Source organism: Sus scrofa, chromosome 11 (genome assembly GCF_000003025.6).
Source record: "Sus scrofa isolate TJ Tabasco breed Duroc chromosome 11, Sscrofa11.1, whole genome shotgun sequence".
Lineage (NCBI taxonomy): Eukaryota > Metazoa > Chordata > Mammalia > Artiodactyla > Suidae > Sus > Sus scrofa.
The window spans coordinates 8,547,591-8,569,794 of record NC_010453.5 but is presented as its reverse complement, the minus strand read 5'-3'; the positions used below and the strand labels follow the sequence as shown (position 1 = coordinate 8,569,794).

The 22,204-nt window shown below is 42.2% G+C and overlaps 1 protein-coding gene across 1 annotated transcript in view; it reads right to left on the bottom strand.

The window, feature by feature from the left end:
* The window catches only part of FRY (FRY microtubule binding protein), a 246,576-nt gene that overhangs the window by 195,295 nt on the left and 29,077 nt on the right, over window positions 1-22,204 (bottom strand). The window contains 1 exon segment of the mRNA XM_021065177.1: window positions 7,996-8,195. Within this exon segment, the coding sequence (XP_020920836.1) occupies window positions 7,996-8,195 (200 nt within the window).

The window sequence follows — 22,204 nt, the reverse complement described above, 5'->3', positions numbered from 1 at the left end:
AGCAACACCAGATCCAAGCCACATCTGCAACCTATGCCGCAGCTTGCGGCAATGTCAGATCCTTAACCAACGCTGAGCGAGACCAGGGATTGAACCTGTATCCTCACGGACACAATGTCAGGTTCTTAATCCACTGAGCCACAATGGGAACTCCAAGAAAATCAGATATTTCTCCCTCTGAGGTTTCAATAAATTTAAACATACGGGAGTTCCCACTGTGGTGTAGTGGGTTAAGAATCTGCAGCGGCTTGGGTAACTGCAGAGGTGTGGGTTGGATACCCGGCCGGGTACAGAGGGTTAAAGGAACTGGTGTTGCCTCCGCTCTGGCTCAGATTCAATCCCTGGCCCAGGAACTTCCATGTACCATGGGTGCGTCCATAAAAAAAATTTAACCCATGAATGAGAAAAAAAGAAAATTCTTGAAATATTGTAAACTTGCTTTACTGATCTGAATAATCCAGGCTTTCACGTTCTGGGCCACTGGCTCCCCAGCACCACCTGGCATGACAATGTTCCTACTTGTTTCGGAGACCCCTACCCTCAAGAACCTGTGAAATTTCCTCCGGAAAAGCCTTTGAAAACCATTCTATGTGGACTCACCTCCAGTCCCTGGTTTCATTTCCAAGTCCTCACAATCTATACTCGCATACATCCTAAGTATTTTGCTGGAGATACAGTGAGATGGTGGGGCTGCTCTCCTCTCCTGAAGACTTTTTTTTTTCTTTTTAGGGCTACAGCATAGGGAAGTTTCCAGGCTAGGGGCCGAATTGGAGCTGCTGCCAATGGCCTATGCCACAGCCACGCTGGATCCTAGCTGCATCTGTGACCTACACCACAGCTCACAGCAACATCAGATCCTCAACTCACTGAGTAAGCCCAGGGGCTGAACCCGCACCCTCAAGAACACTATGTCAGGTTCTTAATCCATTGAGCCACAGCGGGAACTCCATTCTCCTGCAGACTTTTATTTATTTGCCTCTGTCACCTCCCAGAGCACAAGTCCCTTAAAGATCCAGAGCAGGTCTGCTTAAATTAGTTTGGCCGTGCCTTTCTCATGGCCAAGGCGGAGTTCAGGACAACCATCTGACAATGGCAGGGAATGGGAGGCAGTCAACTCCCGTGTAAAAGCCTCCACTCCTGAAGGGACACCATGAGAGTAAGCACCAGGCTGACCACAGAGAAATGCACCAGAAGATTTGGTTAGCTGATGCCAGTTCCTTGGTGACAATGATATGATGATGATGATGACAACTGTGCACCTTGTAGGTGCTAAGAATTACATCAGAGAGCCACACGCTACCTTGGATGCTCTTGTCCACCTCATGAGCTAGACTCTTGCAAATAAGAAAAAAGGGAGAGTGACTGGCTTGCCCAACACTAAAGAGGGAGAACCAAGGTTCATATCCAGATCAGGCTGGATGAAAAGTTGTGTTATCTTTTGATTTATCTCTTCTTGTCCATTCAATCTACAAAGTCAAGATTATGGGAGCACTTAAATTTTGAAAAGCTGGATCTTGTTTTGGAAAAGAGTTTATTGAGAAGGTGACTGCCTGTGACTACAGTGACAGATGCTACATAAATGGAGAGATTGAGAGATAATAAGGGTGTATATTCTGAGATGGTGTCTGACCACTCAAGGAGTCAGCCTGACTCTCTGCATAGATGGCTCAGGTGCAGTGGGAGAAGGTGACCATATCAATGAATAATGAGGTATCCTTAGATGACCCAAGGCAGAAGGCTGAGAATTAGCATCTCTGGTACTCAGCGGACTGTAAGGCATTCATGTGCCTGGGGTTCAAAGGACAGAACAAAATCCATTATCATCAGTTTAGAGGTTGGCAAGATGACCCTCAGAAACACACAAGATCCTACATTCCCTTGGAACTACCATATTAATATCTTTTTCATCCATTCATCCATATATCCATCCATCATTCATATACTCATTCATTCATTCAAAAAACAACCTACTGTCTCTTGTATACAAAGGAGACCTTCTACATATAGGGACAAGGGTTGTGTGTATGAGTGTGTGTAGATGAATAAGATGTGGTTAATGCCTCTAAAGAACTTACAGACTAGTTAAAGGTTTAACTTAAAAAAAAAATCTGTATCCTTCACCCCTACCCACCATAAAAGTATACATTTTATAGCAAGGTCTGTTATATATAGACACAACAGGAAGTTTCATAAAACATCTACCCTTAAAACCTATAATGTTCTCTGATACTTTCTATTCTAGTCTGTTCTAATACTCTTATGTAAGGAAGACAGTTTGCTTGAGATAATGATATAGTGGTTCAGACTAAGTAGTGATTTACAGGTGTATATATCCACATCTGCATAGTTGTGTGGGGTCAGCAGGGAGGAAAAAAGGAAGCCCTTTCAGATGATGAGGTATTTCAGTTGGGCCTTGAAAGACAGGCAGAATGAAGAGATGAGGGGCAATCTAGGAAGAGAAGACAGTGTGCCTTTATCCATGGTGGTAGGCAAGCACAGAACTGAAACATGTGCCATAAAGATGCATGGGGGAAGTAAGATAGGCTGCAGTCAAATCAAAGAACAAAGGAGTATGAAATGAAGGATTTTAATAAGAGAATAAAAGGGACAAGGTTTTATTTAGGGAAGATTCATCAGGAAGGATTAGAAGAGGAAGAATTGATGACAATCTCCTCACTCTCCCTTTTATTCATCTTGGAGATACCCTACTCCACCATGGGAACTTCTGCTGGCACATGAACCTCACAGTGCAAAGACCCATCCTGCCCTACCTGCATGAAAAGCCAACCGAGAATTCTGCAGAGGACTTTGGCAGAATAATGGACTAAGAGAACTCAAAAGCTCACATGCTATAAACACTTGGAAATGTTGACTGGATTATAAGTTGTTTTTGTTGTTGTTATTGTTGTTGTTAATGCAGAAATGAGGCCACAAGGAAGGAAAGGGGAAAGGAAAAGCTGGAAGATATGAGATAACACAGTGGCTGTATGGGGAGATGACTACTGGTCTCATTATTCTGGAGTCTTCTAGTTGTTGTCTACTTGGGGACAGGACACAAAGCTGTGGGCCTTGAGAGGTGGAACACTGGAAATGACACCTACATAAAATCTGGTCCTAAACAATGCAACAATGGACTATGGACAAATCTATGCATTGGAACAGGAAGATAAGATATTTCAATGGCCCCTGTTGGAGTTCTAGGTAAAAACAAAAACAACAAAATCCTCCCTAAGAATTTAAAACCACAGTCTCAAGTCTTATCTGAGTTTGGAGCTTACATTTATATCACATTCTGGGTGTAGGAACTTCCATACCAAGAAATTATTGTAATATCTGGCCCCAGACAATGAAGACCCTCCCTGGGGCTAACTTAAAAGTGGACACACACACACACAAAATGTATGTTTCAGGTGACCAAAGATACAAAATAGAAATTATAAATTTAAGAGAGGAACAAAATATACCTAAAAAACCCCCTCTCACCTAAATAGATTTAAAACCAGTATGTCTAGAAATAAAAAATTAGGTCACCAAAATAGTAATTCTCACCAGGCACATTAAACAACAGAGTAGACATAGCCTGAGAGAGTATTAACAAATTGGAGGTAGACCTGAGAAAATTACTCAGAATGCAATAGTGAAAGACAGGGAGAAATAATTAAAGAATGGTAAAAATGTACGTAATATAGCATGAGTACATCCAAAGTACCTCTATTAGGAATGCCAGAAAAAGAGAAAAGGAAAAGTTGAGAAATGGCGTTATTCATATTAATGGCTAGGAATTTTCCAGCACTGATGAAATAAACCCTCATTTCGAGAAGTATGATCTCAAACAAGAAAATAAAAATAAATCGACATCTAAATACACAGTGTAATGAAACTGCAGAACAGTGTAAACAAAGTGGATAAACCATAAAAGCAAACAGAGCAAAGAGTAAATAATCCAAAAACAAATAACAAATCAACTAGACTGTTGAATAGTAATCCTGGAGGCAACACAGTAAAATACATTGTCATTATATAACTACAGATGTGATAAATTCATTTGAGTAATAAAAAAAAAAAGAAAATAGAAGAAAAAAATCATACAGAAATTAAAAAAAAAAAAACTCTTTGTTTTGGGAGGGAGAATAAATGCCAAACTAGAATTCTATTCCCAGCTAAACTGCCAACTGATACATGAGGGGAAAACATAGGCCTCTTAGATAAATAAGACCATGATTGAGCACCCACTGACTGTTACTTAAAGAACTACAAAAAGATACACTTTGGGAAAAAGAAAATTTAAAATCAAAGGAAATGAGTAGGAGGCAAGAGGGAAAGCATCTGTTAAACTGTTTCCTGGACTTTTTCTGTTTTGAAACGAAAATATAAAAAAGATACAGATGACCCAATTTACCTTGTTTAAAACGCTTTGCCTGAGAAAGGTGAAATAATGGTGAGACCATCCAAGAGCAAATTCTATCAAATGACCCAATGAAGCAACAAAAATAGAATAAAATTATTGACTTATCTATAAATATTAATGAATATGACCTGAACATCTTTTGGATACAAAGAACAACAGTGCTGAATCATTGAAAGCTATGTGACAGGGAAAAAAATCTATTTGATCTTGATAGGACATTTTTATTTCCTGTCCTTTTTTTTTTTTCCTCATTTAAGTTAGCTATGTGGATATTGGTAATTCATAAGTACAACTTTAATTTCACATTGTGTATAACTGATCCCACACAGTCTAACTGATGTGGCATTCTAAAGGATTCAGTCTTTTAAAAGTAAAACTGAAAAATACAGATTCCTGAGTAGCCCCATAAGTAATAAATTTCTAATTCCAGATTTTAAAAAAATCACCCCTGACACTCCCATACAAGTTTTAATTATATTAGAGGTAATAGAATACAATTTTGTGATATGTTACAAGCCCACATAAATCCAAGCTTTTAAATGATTCAACATCTTTCTAAATAAAGCCAACCTCAGCAAGAGAAATTTCAGGGGGCATTTATTTGGAATTCACGTTAAATGTATTACACATACATCAAAAATAACACCTCTTGCTATGGCTATAGACCAAAATGTTTACATTAGAATCAGGTAACAAGCCACAGAATTTACTCACATTCATGGTCCCATGAATAAGCAAATATAAGGGCAAAAATTACGAAGCACTTTTGTCAGCAGACAAGAAATGGGTACAGCACAGAAGTGTACATCTCTGCCAAAAATTACGGTGGGCAATAAATAGCCTCTTTGTATAAAAAGCAACAATACTAAAAATTGATTGAATACATTTTCTTCAGCTAAAAACGTAATATCCGTATACTCGGCCATCAGCATCTAGTAAATTCTCTGGTCCTAGACACACAATGCAGATTTGCTGATGAAGATGACTTACACTTTTTTGTTTTTCTTGTTTGGGGACATGTAAATTGTCTCATAGAAGGGAACAAAAACGCCTACCTCTAATGAAAAGCATGCTGAGGTACACGTTAGTTTTTCAGACAGAATGTTTACTCCAAGGAGAAAAATGTCCTGCCAACACATTCCAAGCTGAGTAAATTGAAGATGAAAATGCTAAGCCGAAGCTACTTTACCCATAAATTCTTCAATAACAGTATCTAAACTATTATTCTGGAAACAGCGATGGCTCAAGATCTAGCCTTCCAAGCACGTCTTTCCACTGTCAGACAACTTCTCAGGACAAGTCACCATGATGCACAGTTTCAGGCAGCCCAGCCCTGCCCTGTTGGCCCTTTGCCACTCTTTCGGAGGGAGATGATTCTTCTTTGTGCCTTTCCACCCTCTCCTCCTTAAACTCCCCCATCACCTCTGGCATCCAGGGGGCTCCCTCAGCATCTTCCAAGGTGCTCAGAGAGTTCCTGAGAACAGCCATGCTCAGAGCAAAGGGAATTTGGGTGCATGATATTTAAACTCAGGTTGTAGAGGGGCCCTGTGTTGGCTTGTTTTAAGAAGTACAAGAAGACGACCAAGCAAAGACAGGGTATAGAGGGGAGAATGGTTTAGAGGGAGGCTCTGAAGAGACGCAGCTTGAATTCAGATCAATTCTGTGTGACCCTGGGCAGTTATTTTCCCCTTCTCTATGGCAGTTTTCCCCATCACAGACAGGGATATAAATACTAGCTACCAAAGGTCATTGTGAAGAGTAAAGGACATATGAATAAGCACGGTGCTTGGCACACAGTAAATACTTCAGAAATAGTAGCTGTTATTTGTAGGAAGAGCAGTAAAACACAAAAACATGGATGAATGAATGGAAAGAAATGCACAGGGCTAAGGTTTTATCGAAATGATTTAAACTGTAAAATTAGGAAAATATTTTCCTTAACAGCAAGTGAGAACTCATAAAGATAACCTCCACTCATCTAGTAAAAACTCTAAAATGCAAACTTTGTAACTTTGAGGTGACCGCGCACTTAACAAATATTCTTGAATTTGGGTTTCCAAACCTTACATTGGGATTCTTATTAAGGTCATTATTAAAAGATAATATTGACCATCATCAGTTGCATGTATATTTTTTAGAGACCTGGTCTGTGGACTCAGGATTACATTTGATGATTTTAAGCTATGACGCCTTAGAGCCCCCATCTCCTCACAGGAGGGACAAAACCCAGCGTCATAGCAAGAGCTGGGTCACTCTGAATTCCTTTCCTTTCTCCTATTGTGCATGGTCTGACAAGGTCAGAAAACAAGTCAGCTAAATCTTCCCACTGGACTCCCTTCCTCCCAGACTGTTGTTCTGAGATTTGGCCCTGTCTTGAGAGCCCTTGCTAAAGTCATTAACAAGGTGTGCGCTGCAGCCTCATGTGGCAGCAGAATCATTTGCAAAGTAAGATTCTGATGGGTGACACTGACACTGGGAGCATTATCCCTCTAATAAGGAACCCAAGGTAAGTGAGTCAAGAATTTCCTGCCTTCCCATTTGCAGATAACAGGGGTATTTCTGAACAAGTCACCAGAAAACCTCCTCTGATATTATGTCTCTGAGACCGTATGTGCGCAAACTGGGAATTCAGGCAGCCCCTTGAAGAATGATCATTTTTCTTTTTTCTCATTTACTTTAAAAATAGAGCAAAAGATTTTGACTAAAAGTAGAGACACTTCAGGGACTGTGAATGCAATTATTCTACGAGGAATATTTTTTATTATTAAATTATGCTTATTTGCCCTAAACGCAGTAGTGAAGTGTACCACTAAATTCTTTTTTTTTTTTCTTTTTTTTTTTGCCATTTCTAGGGCCGTATCCGCAGCATATGGAGGTTTCCAGGCCAGGGGTGTAATCGGAGCCACAGCTGCTGCCCTATGCCAAAGCCACAGCAACGCGGGATCTGAGCCACATCTGCGACCTACACCACAGCTCATGGCAACGCCGGATCCTTAACCCACTGAGCAAGGCCAGGGATCAAACCTGCAACCTCATGGTTCCTAGTTGGATCTGTTAACCACTGAGCCATGACGGGAGCTCCTGTACTGCTAAATTCTATTTGCTGAGGATTGTTGTAAAGTCCTTGACTGTCAATTTTTTTTCCCTCAAATCAGGAAACCTATTATCTTTAAAAAATTACCCATGGTATCAAAAAACCTTGGAGGAAGTTTCTGTTGTGGCTCAGTGTTAATGAGCCCAACTAGTACACATGAGGATGCCGGTTCAATTCCTGGCCTCGCTCAGTGGGTTAGGGATCCGGTGTTGCCATGAGCTGTGGTGTAGGTCGCAGACGTGGCTTGGATCCCACGTTTCTGTGGCAGTGGCGTAGGCCAGCGGCTGTCGCTGATTTGATTCCTGGCTTGAGAACTTCCATATGCTGCAGGTGCAGCCCGATAAAGCAAAAAAAAAAAAAAAAAAAAAAAAAAAAAAAAAAAAAAACTTTTGGAAATTGGGAGGAAAGCCATCCACCCTTTCTCAGAGCTGTTCGATCTATATTCAGCATCAAGATGAATTTAAAAAGACGCAGGTTTCCTGCGCAAACTCACCAGGGGTTCTGCCATAATGATGCGAATCTTGCGCTCAGCCTGAGTGGTGAAGTTGACAAATAAACTCTTAAGGACATACTCTCCTGGTTTGCTGTCGGGGTCCACGCTGATGGGTAACATGGTGGGGGGCCCTTTCTCCTTTTGCGTGCCAGAAACAGGTGGAACTGGAGGCTTGATATAACCGTTGCCAACTGGAGAAGCTGAAAAACAGAATGGGTATTCTTACCGGCTGAAAATAACATCATCAATATTCAGACTGGCTGTGTTAAACCATACATGTAAGTGCAGGAATCATGAAGAATGCTACACTGAACATCACGACCAGGCCTCAGGGTGCCAGGATTAAATTATTTGATTACAATCAAATAAGTATGCACTCTGCCATAACCCAAAATATTTTTGGTTATCACGATGTTTTAGGTAAACTTTTTTTTTTTTTGGCTTTTTGCCATTTCTTGGGCTGCTCCCACAGCATATGGAGGGTCTCAGGCTAGGGGTCGAATCGGAGCTGTAGCTGCCAGCCTACACCAGAGCCACAGCAATGCAGGATCTAAGCCGCATCTGCGACCTACACCACAGCTCGTGGCAACACCAGATCCTTAACCCACTGAGTAAGATCAGGGATCGAACCTGCAACCTCATGGTTCCTAGTCGGATTCGTTAACCACTGAGCCATGATGGGAACTCCTAGGTAAATTATTATTGTTGATTTTTTTCCCATGGCTGCACCTGCAGCATAGGTAAATTCCCAGGCTAGGGGTCAAATGGGACCTGCAGCTGAGGCTTATGCCAGGGTTGTGGCAACACCAGATCCAAGCCATACCTGCAACCTACACTGCAGCTTGCAGCAACAATGGATACTTAACCCACTGAGCCTGGCCAAGGATCGACCCATATCCTCACAGAGACAACTTAACCTGCTGAGCCACAATGGGAACTCCAAAGTAACTTATTTTGCAAGAACATAATAGAGCTGAGAAATCCTCTAACATTTAAGACATTTTTAGCTTCCTTTTTATGTTCTGGGAAAATGGACTAAGAGAATGAATAGAGGGAAAAGTGATTTCACGTCCTGGTTTTCCTAATGACCAAGAGCTATCTATCTTTTGTGCTTCATTATAATAATGGAAAAGACTCTGGGAGGTTCCTTCCAGAAGGTTCCAAGAACCAATTTTCAGAAGCCTAGCTGGCTCCTGCTGCTGAAAGAGGTCCTCCCTCTTGAAAGATAAAAGGCTCAGACAGTGCCCCATCCATGCCATCCAAGAAGTGTGGGTTCTTTTCATTCTCACTACCCTTGGATTAGGTTTTGAACAGAGGCAGCTATCAGAGCCTCCAGTGAGTGGTCTCCTTTCAGAATGCAACAGTTGACCACTACTTTAATAGTTATTATAGAGAACAAAAAATGAGAATTTCACGTCTCTTTACTTTTTCCTATACTTGGACATGGCAGATGCTAACATGCGCTGCCCCCTTCCACCCAAGTACTTGTAAGATGGTCAGTTATCAATATCCAGTGAAAGAAATATGGAAGTATGTGGGTTTAGGATCGAGGCATTAGGAATGCAGCGGACCGGATAATGATAAAGCTGACTTTCCAGAGGAAGCCTATATAGTTTGGGGTGACTGGATACAGAGATTCTAGAAAAGAGTTTCCAAAGAGAAGCAGAACTTCGGTTTGGACACTGGGTTGGCTCTCAAGAGCACGGTGGCGGGTCATTGATAAAAAGGAGGAAAAAGTTCTCCATGAAAGCTGAACACTCCTCTCAAAATGAGAAGAGATTCGCAGCCGTTCTTACCTGCTTTCTTTCTCAAGCCAAATTCTGAGGAAGCCATGCAAAAATGTTATTTCTTTCATGGAATTACATGAATAATTTCATGTCATTTGTCGATTACCCCTGATCTTTCCTACTCTTTCCAAATGCCACTTCCTAATGCCTTTAACCTGCCATACAGTTTTTGGGGGGGTCCCTTACATCTGGAGGGTCTTCTCCTATCTCAGCTACCACTAAGCTTTAAGAACGTGGGCTCTCAAGTTATACAAATAAAATATGTTGCAGACAATTCATTTTCCATTCTTACTAGCTCCATCCTAGACTGGCCCTTGGAAACCTACAGCTACGTTATTATAGCAGCCCTATTTCTGGCTTAATTTCACTCATTTTCTTTATCAAACTAACCTTCCTTCCATTTAATTATAACACATTTCTGCTCCGACTTCTCAAGGGCTCTCAGGTCTTGTCATCAAGCCCCAAACAGGCGGCCTGGTCTTGACTGCTGCCAAATCATGCTGATGCCCTGGCTGGGCCAGGACCACACCATGGCGTCCTCATCCACACCTTCCTGCTGTCTCTCCGGGCTGCTGCATTCCTTTCCTCTCTGCTCGGCTCATCCTCCTGGCCTTTCAGAACCATGCCTAGTCTCATCTCCAGGTCCCTTACTTACCAGGCCAATCCTCACTGGTAAATTTGTATTATGAGGTTTAAACATTGAACGCACACTCTTTGACACCCTACACCCCTTATGCCCTAAGGAAGGGGCCACCGACAGTTGACAAGGAAAGTCATTATCAATGGGTCACACAGTTTTGCTGAGGGTTGGCCCTATAACTGAACCATATGCTTTTCTAACAGTGTCCTCTGAGCAAGACCGTAGCCCCCCAGATCCAATACAGAATTCTTTACAGATAATACTTAACATACACCTCCTTTAATAACTAACGAAAACGGCATCACATGTCATTTCTATACGTCTTGAAGTGATTCACAAGGAGTGAATTCTAGGAGAAGAATCAGTAGTCAGACTTTAAAAGAATGGGGGGGGGAGCAGTCTGGGCAATGATGCCATCAGCAAATGGCACTCTGAGCAGCTTACCTAAAGGGACTGTTGAGTTTAAAGAGCATATTCAAAATCAGGTGATGCATGTGAGGTCCTGGCCATGCCTCTGCCTTCCCTGCCACTCTAAGCACAAGCACCTGCTAGAAGTTGAAAACCTCCCAGGTCCAACCTACAGAAGGACAAAAGATCTCCACGAAATACCATGCTAATGTATCACGGGCTTTGTGCCACAGGGCTGGGACTGGAATAGAAACCCAAAAAGTCTAAGTGGAGGACAACTTTTTATTATCGTTAGTTTTCCACAGGATTTAATCCATTTCTCGAAGACAGCTATGATCAGGCTGATGGGATATACAATTGCAAGTCCTGATCCATAATTATGAGGCTCTGGGGCCAGAAGTCCTGACCATAGTGAGAGAATTTCCCCAAGAGTGACCTCTGGCAGTCCTCCTGCAAAGCTGCATTTTGTTCCAGAATAGCTTAAATGCAGATACCTGAATGTCTCCCAGACAATTTTCCATTTAAAGGCCAAGGTACCAGTTCACTGCTATCAAAAAAAAAAAAAAAAAAAAGTATTCACCTGTACTTCAAAGCCAGCTGTCCTTGTGAGTAATACCATCTGTGTGCACAGCCTTAACGAGCTAGAACGATCCTAGCCCAGCAGAGCCCTGTGTCAGAGCTGAACGTGACTCAAGGGGAGGGTGCCCAGCATTCAGGCTCAAACAGATCAGCTGGGCAGATGGAGATGCAGTGAAAATTAACGGGGTATGTGTCCTTGAACCACATCTACTCCCAAGTTTCAGTAACACCTCTTCATCCTACCATAATTCCTTCACAAGAAATCCTAGCTTTGGGGTAGAATAATTTTCAAAAGTAAGTCTCAGACATGGGACCTGTCAGTGACTCAGTTACTTGGTAACAATACGGTTGAGAAGCAGAAACCACATGTTCCTGGTAGGCGAAGTAGAGGTGCATAGTCCATCCTAGTCTAAACATTAGGCCATTACCACTGGAAAAAAATCCTGGCTCCGCACTGGCCTGCTCTTAATCTAGATCAGTTGTCTAGTTTCTAAATTCAGAGTAGGCTGGAAACAGAGTTGCAAGGGAAGGGTGCAACATCTATGGATAGAAACACTAACAGCAAAAGAAGAAAAAAAGACCTAACTGTCAAAAGCCACCAGATCGTAAAAATGCAGCTGCCTGAAGCCAGTTAGGACAGGGCCACAGAATAGCACATTCTCTCACAGGCTTGGGGCAATGGCATGTCCATCCTTTAGCATTTATAACGATGGTCCTGAATCCCATGGAAAGGTTAAAGTAAGTCTGACATCTCGTCTTATATTGGAGAAGGGAGGAAAAAGAATACACGTTTTCAAAAGGTATCCATTCCAAAAGAAAAAAGAAAAAAAAAAAAAAGGAAAGAAAATTAAAGAGAAAACTTTGCTCTCAAGAATGAAATCTATTCTCTTCATCGGTCTGTGTTCAAGTAAAACGTATTTTTCACTGAAACATACAAACCAACCATCCATTAACAGCCATGTAGGCCCCTTTTCCAGTTCGGCGAAGGCAGAGGTTTATAGTCTGGCCTCTGTATCCTCTGGTTTCACATTTGTGGATTCAACCAACACTGGGTAGAGAATTAAAAAAAAAAAAAAAAAATTCCAGAGAGTTCCCCAAAGCCAAACGTGAACTTGACCCACATACATTTACATTGTATTTACAACTATTTACGTAGAATTTAAATTGTCGTAGGTATTATAAGTCATCTACAGATGAGGTACAGTATACAGAAGTGGATGGAGCTAGAAATCTCAAACGAAGTGAAGTCAGTCAGAAAAAGGCAGATACCATATGAAATCACTTATATGTGGAATGTAAAATATGACATAAATCTACGAAACAGAAACAGTTTCACAGACATAGACAACAAGCTTGTGGTCGCCAAGGGGGACAGGGAAGAGAGAGATTGGGAGTTTGGGATTAACAGATGCAAACTACCACACACAGAGTGAATAAGCCACAAGGTCCTACTGGACAGCAGAGGGAAATGTATTCAGCATCCTAGAATAAGCCATAATGGAAAAGAATATGAAAAAGTGTAAGTGTAATGGAATTACTTTGCTGTACCGTAGAAAACAACATTGTAAATCAACTACACTTCAATAAAATATCTTTTTTTAAAAGTATACAGGAGGCTGCGCATGCGTTACATAAGCTACCACCATTGGGTACGAGGGGCTGGAGCATCCGTGGATGTTGGATCTGTGGGGCTCCTGAAGCCTGTCCCCTGCAGATGCTGAGGGGCGACTGTTCAGTCTGAATCTGCTCTTCTCCACTGTCTTCCCCCACTTTCCAAGGAGCCGGGCAAGCTCACTCCACCGTCGCCGCCTCCACTCCCCTGCCCACCACCAGCCCACAGTCCACTCAGCCGCTCCGGATGGCCAGCATCCTTTTAACCATATGGGGCCTCTGGAAACACGGATCCCTTAGAATGAAAGGGTCCTGACAGGTCATTATCTCATCTTCCCCGGCTCAATACATGTCAAAGGAACCATTTAACTTGTTGCTTGAAACGCTTCTCCCATTTCAATTTTTTGTATGTGATGGATTTTAAGCTTCATCTCCATCTGCCTTTATCCTCTCTTCTTTCCTTCTCTATCTCGTCTTTCTCTTTTCACACAACAGCTCAATGTCTCTAGAAAGTCACTGAAACCAGTGCTGGGGGGAGAGGCGGACTGAGACATGGTTGCGGTTGCAAAGAGAATCACTCAGATATTAATTAGGTCTCTACTAACGGAATCTTGATGGAATTTGCTTTTGCTTTACATTTTCTCATTTACATTTTAATCTCAGGTCAAACATCCTAATTCTTCTCCATTGCCTTCTTTTGTCTTAAGTGGGTTTTGTTGATGATGCTCTTATTATTTTTATTCCTAATTCTATTTCTGTTTGGGTCTGCTGGATGGTTTCAGGAGGAGTCTTCCCCCCTTTCACTGGATGTCTACTCTTCATACCAAGCAAGATCCGTTCCTTAATCTGCAAAAAGTCTGTCTTTGGCTTTTGTGGCCCATTTGTGACTTCTTTATTAGATCTGTTTCTGACTGCAAGCGATGATTTTTTGAACGTAACTATTTTTTCCCCCTCATTTCATCGACTAATACTTTAATTATTAGTCTGCCTGCTCTTAGCTGGTTAAGGTCTTCAGCACAATTTCCCTGAGTTACCAACATTTCCAGGAATTACGAACTTCCTAACTGTAACACCAATGCAGCACCCCCACAACAGAGCCACAGTTTTATTATGACACTAAAGGAAAGCAAAGGCTCCAATGAGTTTCCTCACATAAATGCCCCAGAGGCTGAAGGCAGTAATCCGTTTTACAAGGAAGCAACGAGTTTAATCAGTTAGATTTTCAGAGAAGTTAATACCACCGCTCATGATAGCCTGCCATTCATTCATTCATTGACTTCGCCAATACGGAATGAATGAATGAGGTTGCAGGTTCTGTTCCAGGCACTGGGAAGGCGGCAGTGAATAGGAGAGATGGTTCTTGCCCTCGTGGAGTTTACAGTTTATGGAGGCAGGGTCATAGCATCAGCAATTTCACCTGCGTACACACACATACACTGTTAGAAGGCCATGGGAAAAGGGAACATTAAACGGAGTGAGTGGACAGAGGAACCTGCCCTTGTCCCCCTGCCAGAAGCACTAGGACATTACAGACAGAATCAGACCTGTAGTGCAGAGGGATGAAGGCTGGGTGCGTTCCTGGTGTCTAGGAAAACCCAGAGTGCTTGGCTTGGGCAGGGTCTGCTTTTCTGATCCATCCCTGTGTCTGTGTCAGTCGTGGGTTGGAAATGAGAATTTTCACCAGCCTGTAAAGGGCATGAATCCAAATGCTGGGCAGACCCACCGCTTCTCTGCCTCCTTCACAACATGCAGGACTCAGAAAAGGGGGCCGTCTTTGCCGGCTCTTCAGCAGCTCATGAAGTCAGACGAGCAGAAAGCCAGTTTTTTTCAAAACACTCAAGGCTTTGTCTGATGTTTCCATTCCTGGAATCACATTCTGAGCATTTGAAATGAAAAATGGTTTCTTTTTAAAAAACAAACAAACCAACCCTGAAATAGCATGCCGTAACTGTTCAGAGAGGGAGCTTCTCCTAGAAATGGAGGTCCATTCCAACAACTTTATTCTAGAAAGCAATGGAGCCTTATCTTTAGCACAGGAGTAAATGATTTCTTTGTTTACAGTTGGACATAAGCACATCTCTCTGCCACTTCTTAGTGCCCTTCATTTTGTAGGTTCGGAGGGCAAACCCCTTTCGTAACCAAGAGCTGGGTCCTTCTTTAGGGCTATGCTTCCCCCCTGCCCCCCAATCCCTCTTTTCCTGTAAGATTTATTTGGTTTACTGGAATTATAAGAACATTTCATGCAACACAACAAGCCAAGGATGACGCAGCTACTGTGAGAACATGTCACACTGTGTATAGAACAATAATAAATTGTCCGCTAAGGCACTTATGAGGGTGCTTAGAAATGGCATTTTAAGGCTACTGCGAATACTCAAAATGACCAGAAACCCTGAACCCTGAAGGTCACACAAAGTAAATTAGGAATGACAAGAAAAAAGCCTCCAAGTATGATCAGATGAATTGTTTTTCTCTGGAGAGAATTATGAAGAAATGGAAAATGTTGGGCTAAGAAGAAACAATTAGCTTATAAGATGGATGATTCCTAAATACAGCTCAAAACAGGTCAAGAAGGGACAACTGGGTAAAAAATACACAGAAATAAATGTCTGCCTCGGAAGAAAAACATATTGAGTGACATATTAAGTTCTGCTTAATTAATTTCCATAAAATTCTAATAATTCGTATATTTGTTGATTAAATACATTCCTGCTTTCTCTCGCACTATTTAGTCCTCTGAATTGCAGAGTTCTCAAACTGGGTTCCTTCAGTTTAGGATTCATAAGCATCTCTAGGATAATTAATATCTTTAATCCTCAAAAACAATCCTAGAAAGTCAAATCATCTCCCCATGTAGGTTCGGAGAGGTTAAATGATTTGCTCGATATCTGACTCAGGATCCGAACCCTTGTCTACCTGACAACATATGTTGTGAGCTTCTGGTATCATACCAGTTAAAACAGTTAAACCAGTTGCTTGGGATGAAGACTGAATAAAATAAGTCCCTCTACCCATAGGTTTTCTCCCCTGGCATAAGCCTGTGCGGGGACTTTGTTCCAAGACTACGAGATAAAGTGTAAGTGCTGTAATTTGGAGAATGAAAATCTTCTTAGAGGTTGGTATAGCTAGTTATTTTTCTAGAAAGACTCATACAACCTCTATCCATGGCAGGGGGTCCCTCCTGACCTTGAAGGCTTCTTCTAGCCATTAGAGGGGTCTGAGAAAGACTAGGAGTTCAAAAAAAGTATCAAGAAGTGAGGACCCGCAAAAATACATGAAATTTGAGGAATGGCATCCCTTAGCAAGGTCTAGAGACTATTCTTTCCTGAAGATATAACCTTTAATTGACTGTCATCCTATGAAGAAGCAAGTCGACTTGAAGGCAAGTTCTCTGTGTTGACTTCAATCTGAAGCCTCTCAAAACCCTTTTTGTTTTCTTTGGTCTCCCAAAGACACGATACCTTGGAGCAAGTCAAGCAGTTCAATAAAGACAGAGTAAGCCTCAAGTCCCTGCACTGTTTTCTTTCTCTTTTCCTTTGCCTTCCGGTATTTTATCTTGGAGAAATGACAGTAACACTTCAGTGATGTCCTTTATGAGTGTCTGTCATCTGCTAAGATGCAATTACACAGACTTTCCCCCATTTTCAAAGTGAGTACTGTCATCAGAGCCTGCAAGAATGTTTGCCAAGATCTGTGAGCAAAGGAAGATGAGGTTACATTGACATTTCAAGGTCCTTTCTCACCAAAGGAGATCGGATAACCTGCTAGAGGCAGGATAAGCCTGAATTTCAACTTTCTTCTCGCCTGGACAGAACTGACCACCTGCTCTCATTCATGCGGCCCTGGCTGGCCATCCTCTCGTCCTCCTTCCCCTGTGTCCATCTCCTTTCTACTTTCTTCCTCTTCTGGCTCATTGTATGAAGAAAAATCTCATTAATTTGAAATTCATTCATTCAAAAATCGGTGATAAGTGGGATGAGGACTTGCATTCTTTTATGTTGACGCTGACAAGCTCTGCTGACTTTCGAGGTGAATCAAGGGCACTCAGAAACGGCACATCAGATTCACCTGGATGGCTGGGCCCCGCCGGATTCAGGAGGCCTGGGGTGGGGCTCGAGAATTTGCATCTCTAACCAGTTCCCAGTTACGCCAGGGCTGCTGGCCAGGAGGAACATTTTCTGAGATCTCTGAGGAAAGCAAAGGGGACCAGTTAATCCTGGTGATAGACTTGTTTTCCATTCCACTTGCCTATAGCAAAACCGATATGCTTCATTAACTCCAACTAAGTTAATGCTTTGGAGGCAAAACAGAGAAAGAGCCTTCAATGGGGAGTCCAAGGTCTGAGTCCTTGCTGGGCTCTGTGTGACCTTGGGCGAGAAGCCTGAACCAACTGGGCTTCCCTCTCCTGACCTGATATGCTTCAAGAGGCCAGGCCCTGTTGTCCTTTCTAGCCCCAGTATTCTGTGACTACATAAAACTATGTACTGACCATGCTTGAAAATACTGCTTATTCATAATTAGTAATGAACACTTGCCTTTTCTTGAATTAATACCAACTGGTGAGATTCTATCATGCGTCCTCGCTCTAGAGGAAAGCTTACAAGGATCCTGACCTTGCAGTTCTAGCTCCATGTCTTCTCTGGTTCCACTCACCTGTTGGAGACTGGCAACTCCCTGCTACAGGAGGACACAAGAGGAAGTCTGTCTTTAGTCCTTGCTATAAACACCAGACTCGTGTCAATATTTTAGCACATCACATCCTCATGGGCTGCCTTTCACAAACCCCTGTGCTGGGCCTAGAAGGACAGAGGCATCATCTCTGTTCCAGGTCACGGATGAGCCAGACTTTGTGGACTAGATGGCATCTCACCCAAGTCTTACAGGACAGGTAGGATTCCGACAGGTGGAGATGAAAAGGCGCAACCCAGGCGAGGGCACAGCGTGGCAGGTGCATGGAGGCATCCGCCATCTCTCCTCGCTCCCCATCCCCTCCGCCTCCCACCATACCCCCTCATCACAGCACACACGCTCAGGCTTTGTCTTCACCAAGGAACTGCGAAGTCCTCAAGCCCAAGACCACATCTTGTCTTTACCCAGGCACTTAGCACAATGCCAGGCATAATTAATTAAACAACTGAACTGAATTAATTAATTAGTTAATTAACTAATTACTCAACGGAACTGAACCCATCTGATTCCACAGTACAGTCTTGGGGTGAATAACTGAACGAGTGTATACATGAAACACAGAAACTCCTAAATCCTAGGAAAATGCAAATTTTAAATTTTATTATTAGCGTGAAGGCCTTGGATGACAAGTCAATGAGTGTGGATTTTCTTTGAAGCTAGCAGGTTTCTGGAAGGAAAGTGATCTGATATTACTGTGTAGGATGAGCTCACAAAGGGTTGTTTGAGAGACAATATAAATTAAAGACCACTGTATCTACCATGAAAAAAATAATGAAGGTGGAAACCAGGATGGGGCCCATCCACGCAGAAAGGAAGGTCCTACATCTCACAGAGACGATCTGAAATCCTGTCATATCACACCTTCCCAGTGGAAAAAATCACGAGATCTGTTTCCTGACGCGATGTTATAATGACTAACGTGTTTAGTAAACTTTTTTTAGAATAATGAATCTAGAAGTGTTCCCAAAATTCCCTCCCTGTGGCAGGATATTGGTCAGAGTTCTTGTCCCCAACCTCTGAAAACTGCTGACTATGTTTTTCCGGCAATAAAAGAGTGGCTTCTAGTTCCCTACCACTAGAAAGGCAATGCCCTTGGCAGCATGGCAGAGAAGGAACATATCTTGCTGGTGGGAATATAAATTGGTACAACCACTATGGAAAACAGTATAGAGGTACCTCAGAAAACTAAACATAGAACTACCATGTGACCCAACAATACCACTCTGGGGCGTACAGAAAGAAAAACTTTCATTGAAAAAGATACATGAACCCATATGTTCACTGCAGCACTATTCACAATAGCCAAAACATGGAAACAAACTAAATATCCATCACCAAATGAATGGATAACAAGATGTGGCATATATATATGTATATATATACATATATATATATAATGGAATACTACTCAGTCATAAAAAAGAACAAAACAATGCCATTTGCAGCAACAGAGATGGAACTAGAGACTCATACCAAATGAAGTCAGAAAGAGAAAGACAAATACCACATGATATCAGTTATATCTTGAATCTAATAAATAGCATAAATGAACCTTTCCACAGAAAACAAACTCATTGACTTGGAGAATAGACTTGTGGTTGCCAAGGGGGAGGGGGAGGAATGGGATGGACTGGGAGTTTGGGGTTAATAGATGCAAACTATTGCCTTTGGAGTGGATAAACAATGAGATTCTGTGGTATAGCCCAGGGAACTCTATCTAGTCACTCGTGATGGTATGTGATGGAGGATAATGTGAGAAAAAGAATATGTATATATGTGTATGCATGACTGGGTCACTTTTCTGTAGAAATTGACAGAACACTGTAAATCAACTACAATGGGAAAAATAAAAATCATAAAAAAAATCCATGCTTATCAAGTCTTCAAAGCATCAGGGCTAACATCCATCAACAAGCAACAATGGGGATATAGGAATAAGTTAAACATCACCCTAAGAAAGCAAAAGAAATATTCCAGATTTAGGTCCATTTTATAATAAAACTACACTAATTTCTGTAAGTCAATGGAAGAGATAAAAATAGGTATGATGATGAAAGGAGACCTGGGAGACAGAACAACCAAATGAAATGTGCAGACATTCTTTGAATCTTAATGTGAGTAAACTAACTGTTAAAAGACTTTTTTAAAAATTGACAATGAAAGCAATTTGAATATGAACTGGATATCAGGTTATATCAAAGAGTCGTGGTTAATTTTGTTAGGACTGATAATAGCATTGCAGGTAGCTAAGAAAGTGTCTGTATTTACTATACTAATATGATGGAGTTCACGTGAAATGAAGCCTGTATTTGATTCAAATACTTTAAGAGGAAAAGGTAAATGAAGTAACAATGACTAAACATCGCTAACTGTAAAATCTGAGCGGTGGCAACGCATTGTGTATATTGGACTATGCGTTCTCCTTTTGTGTTTGAAAATTTTCATAACAAAAGCTTTTAACCGACAAGGCTCATTCATCAAAAGTTTTCACTATCACCTTATAGCGGCAATAATGAAAGAACACAATTCTAGAACCTCAATTTAAAAAAATACATTCTTATGTAGGAACATTGAACACCCTCCATAATCTAGGTTCGATTGCAGAGTAAGTCTGAACATTCGCTAAGATTTCAGGTCCAGCTACGCCTTCCATGTTAAGGAAACATGTTGGGTTGAATGACGAGGATCCTGGAGTGTTTCAACTTACAACGCACAGCAAGGATGATTACAGGCGGTGGCACATACACAGGCCTCCTTTGTCATCCCTATGTTACAATATAGTTTGAGTCCTTTGAGAAACATTTTTGTCTGAAAATACTATGAGTGGGATAGCTCAGTGAATCAACTCCCTTCATAACACATGTTCACTGGTGCTTAATATGAATAAGGCACTCTGCAGAGTTCAGGGGAGAATACAAAGATACATTTAAAGTGACAATTTTGAAAGACTTGAAATTTAGTAGGAGTTCCTGTCATAGCTTATCGGAAACGAATCGGACTGGTATCCAGAGGACACAGGTTCGATCCCTGACCTCACTCAGGCGGTTAAGGAGCTGGTGGTGCTGTGAGCTGTCGTGTAGGTTGCAGAAGCAGCTCGGATCTGGTGTGGCTGGGGCTGGGGCGTAGGCCGGCAGCTATAGCTCCAATCAGACCCCTAGCCTGGGAACCTCCATATGCCGTGGGTGAGGCCCTAAAAATAAATAAAATAAAATTTAGCACATTCAGCCACCTTGGTATACAAGGCAGTGTCAGGTTGATTGGCCAATGGAAGAGCACAGGACTTGAGGTGAGTATGCACTGATTTGTTCATGGATTTGGTATTCAAGTATTTACTAAACGCCCACTCCACTCCAAGCCTTGTGCCAGCTGCAGGAAGGAAAAACAGGTAGGATCCCTGTCATGGTGCAGCTGATGACAAGTGGGGGAGACATGCCATTATACAATTAACACACCCGGAAATATATTCCCAACTGGAAGCTGCTATGAGGGCCGAAGAAACAGCGTGGACCTATCTGTGACTCTGGGGTCAAGGGCAGGACCGTCTGGGATGGTGACATTGATCTTGAGACCTAGAAATAACTGATGACAGACACAGTCAAAGAAGAGAATGAGGGCACAGTGGGCAGTGGGGCAAAGAGAACACTACAGGGTGGCTCATTCACTCGCTTCCTTCTGGTTTTCTTCGAGACTCTTGCGGCCAGCCAGCCACTCCTTGGCACTTCCCTTTGCTGACAGCCTCCACCCCCTTTACCCAGCTCTGCCCTCCTGCAAGGTGCTGGCCACCTCTTCATTTATGATGTATTTTGTATTTATTTTCTATCCATCTCCTCCACTACACTTCAGTGCAGCAAAGGCAAAGAATTCAATTCCTCTTGCAGCCTCACTTCCTAGCTTAATACCCAGTACTCAGTAAATATTTACTGCATCAAGGAAGAAGCATTAAGACATACAAGGTCATGAATTATCTCCAGCTGAGCATCCCTATATGCACCCCAGTCTCACATCAAGTCTATGGAGAGCGCTCTTTCTGCAACCAAGCAGGATGCTGACAAAAAAGCACCAACATGCCTGGGGTAGAATATTATTACATCAAGGACGACAGCACATCATTTCAGCAGAGAACCTGACTAATGGCGTGTTGAGGACACTGGCTTATGAGATCTTTACAGCAGAGTCTCACAGTGCAGGCTGCAACCCATGACTGAATGAAACCCACTGAGCGGGCACTGCCCAGCGTGACTGCGATGAAAGAGAACAGAAAATCCAGAAGGACAAACAGACAGCAGAGTGAGGGCAGAACTCTTCCATGAAACTTTTGTTTCCAATCTCTGTCTGAGACTACAGACAGATAGGTATGTATGTGTGTGCGCCAGGTCACACCAAAATATGTGTGTTTCTCAACAAAGGCCCTAGAAGCTGCAGGAGCTGCAGTCATTTGTAGGCTGTTGTCTGGACCTTAGACACAGGCCCACCAAAAATGATGGTGCCAGGCAAT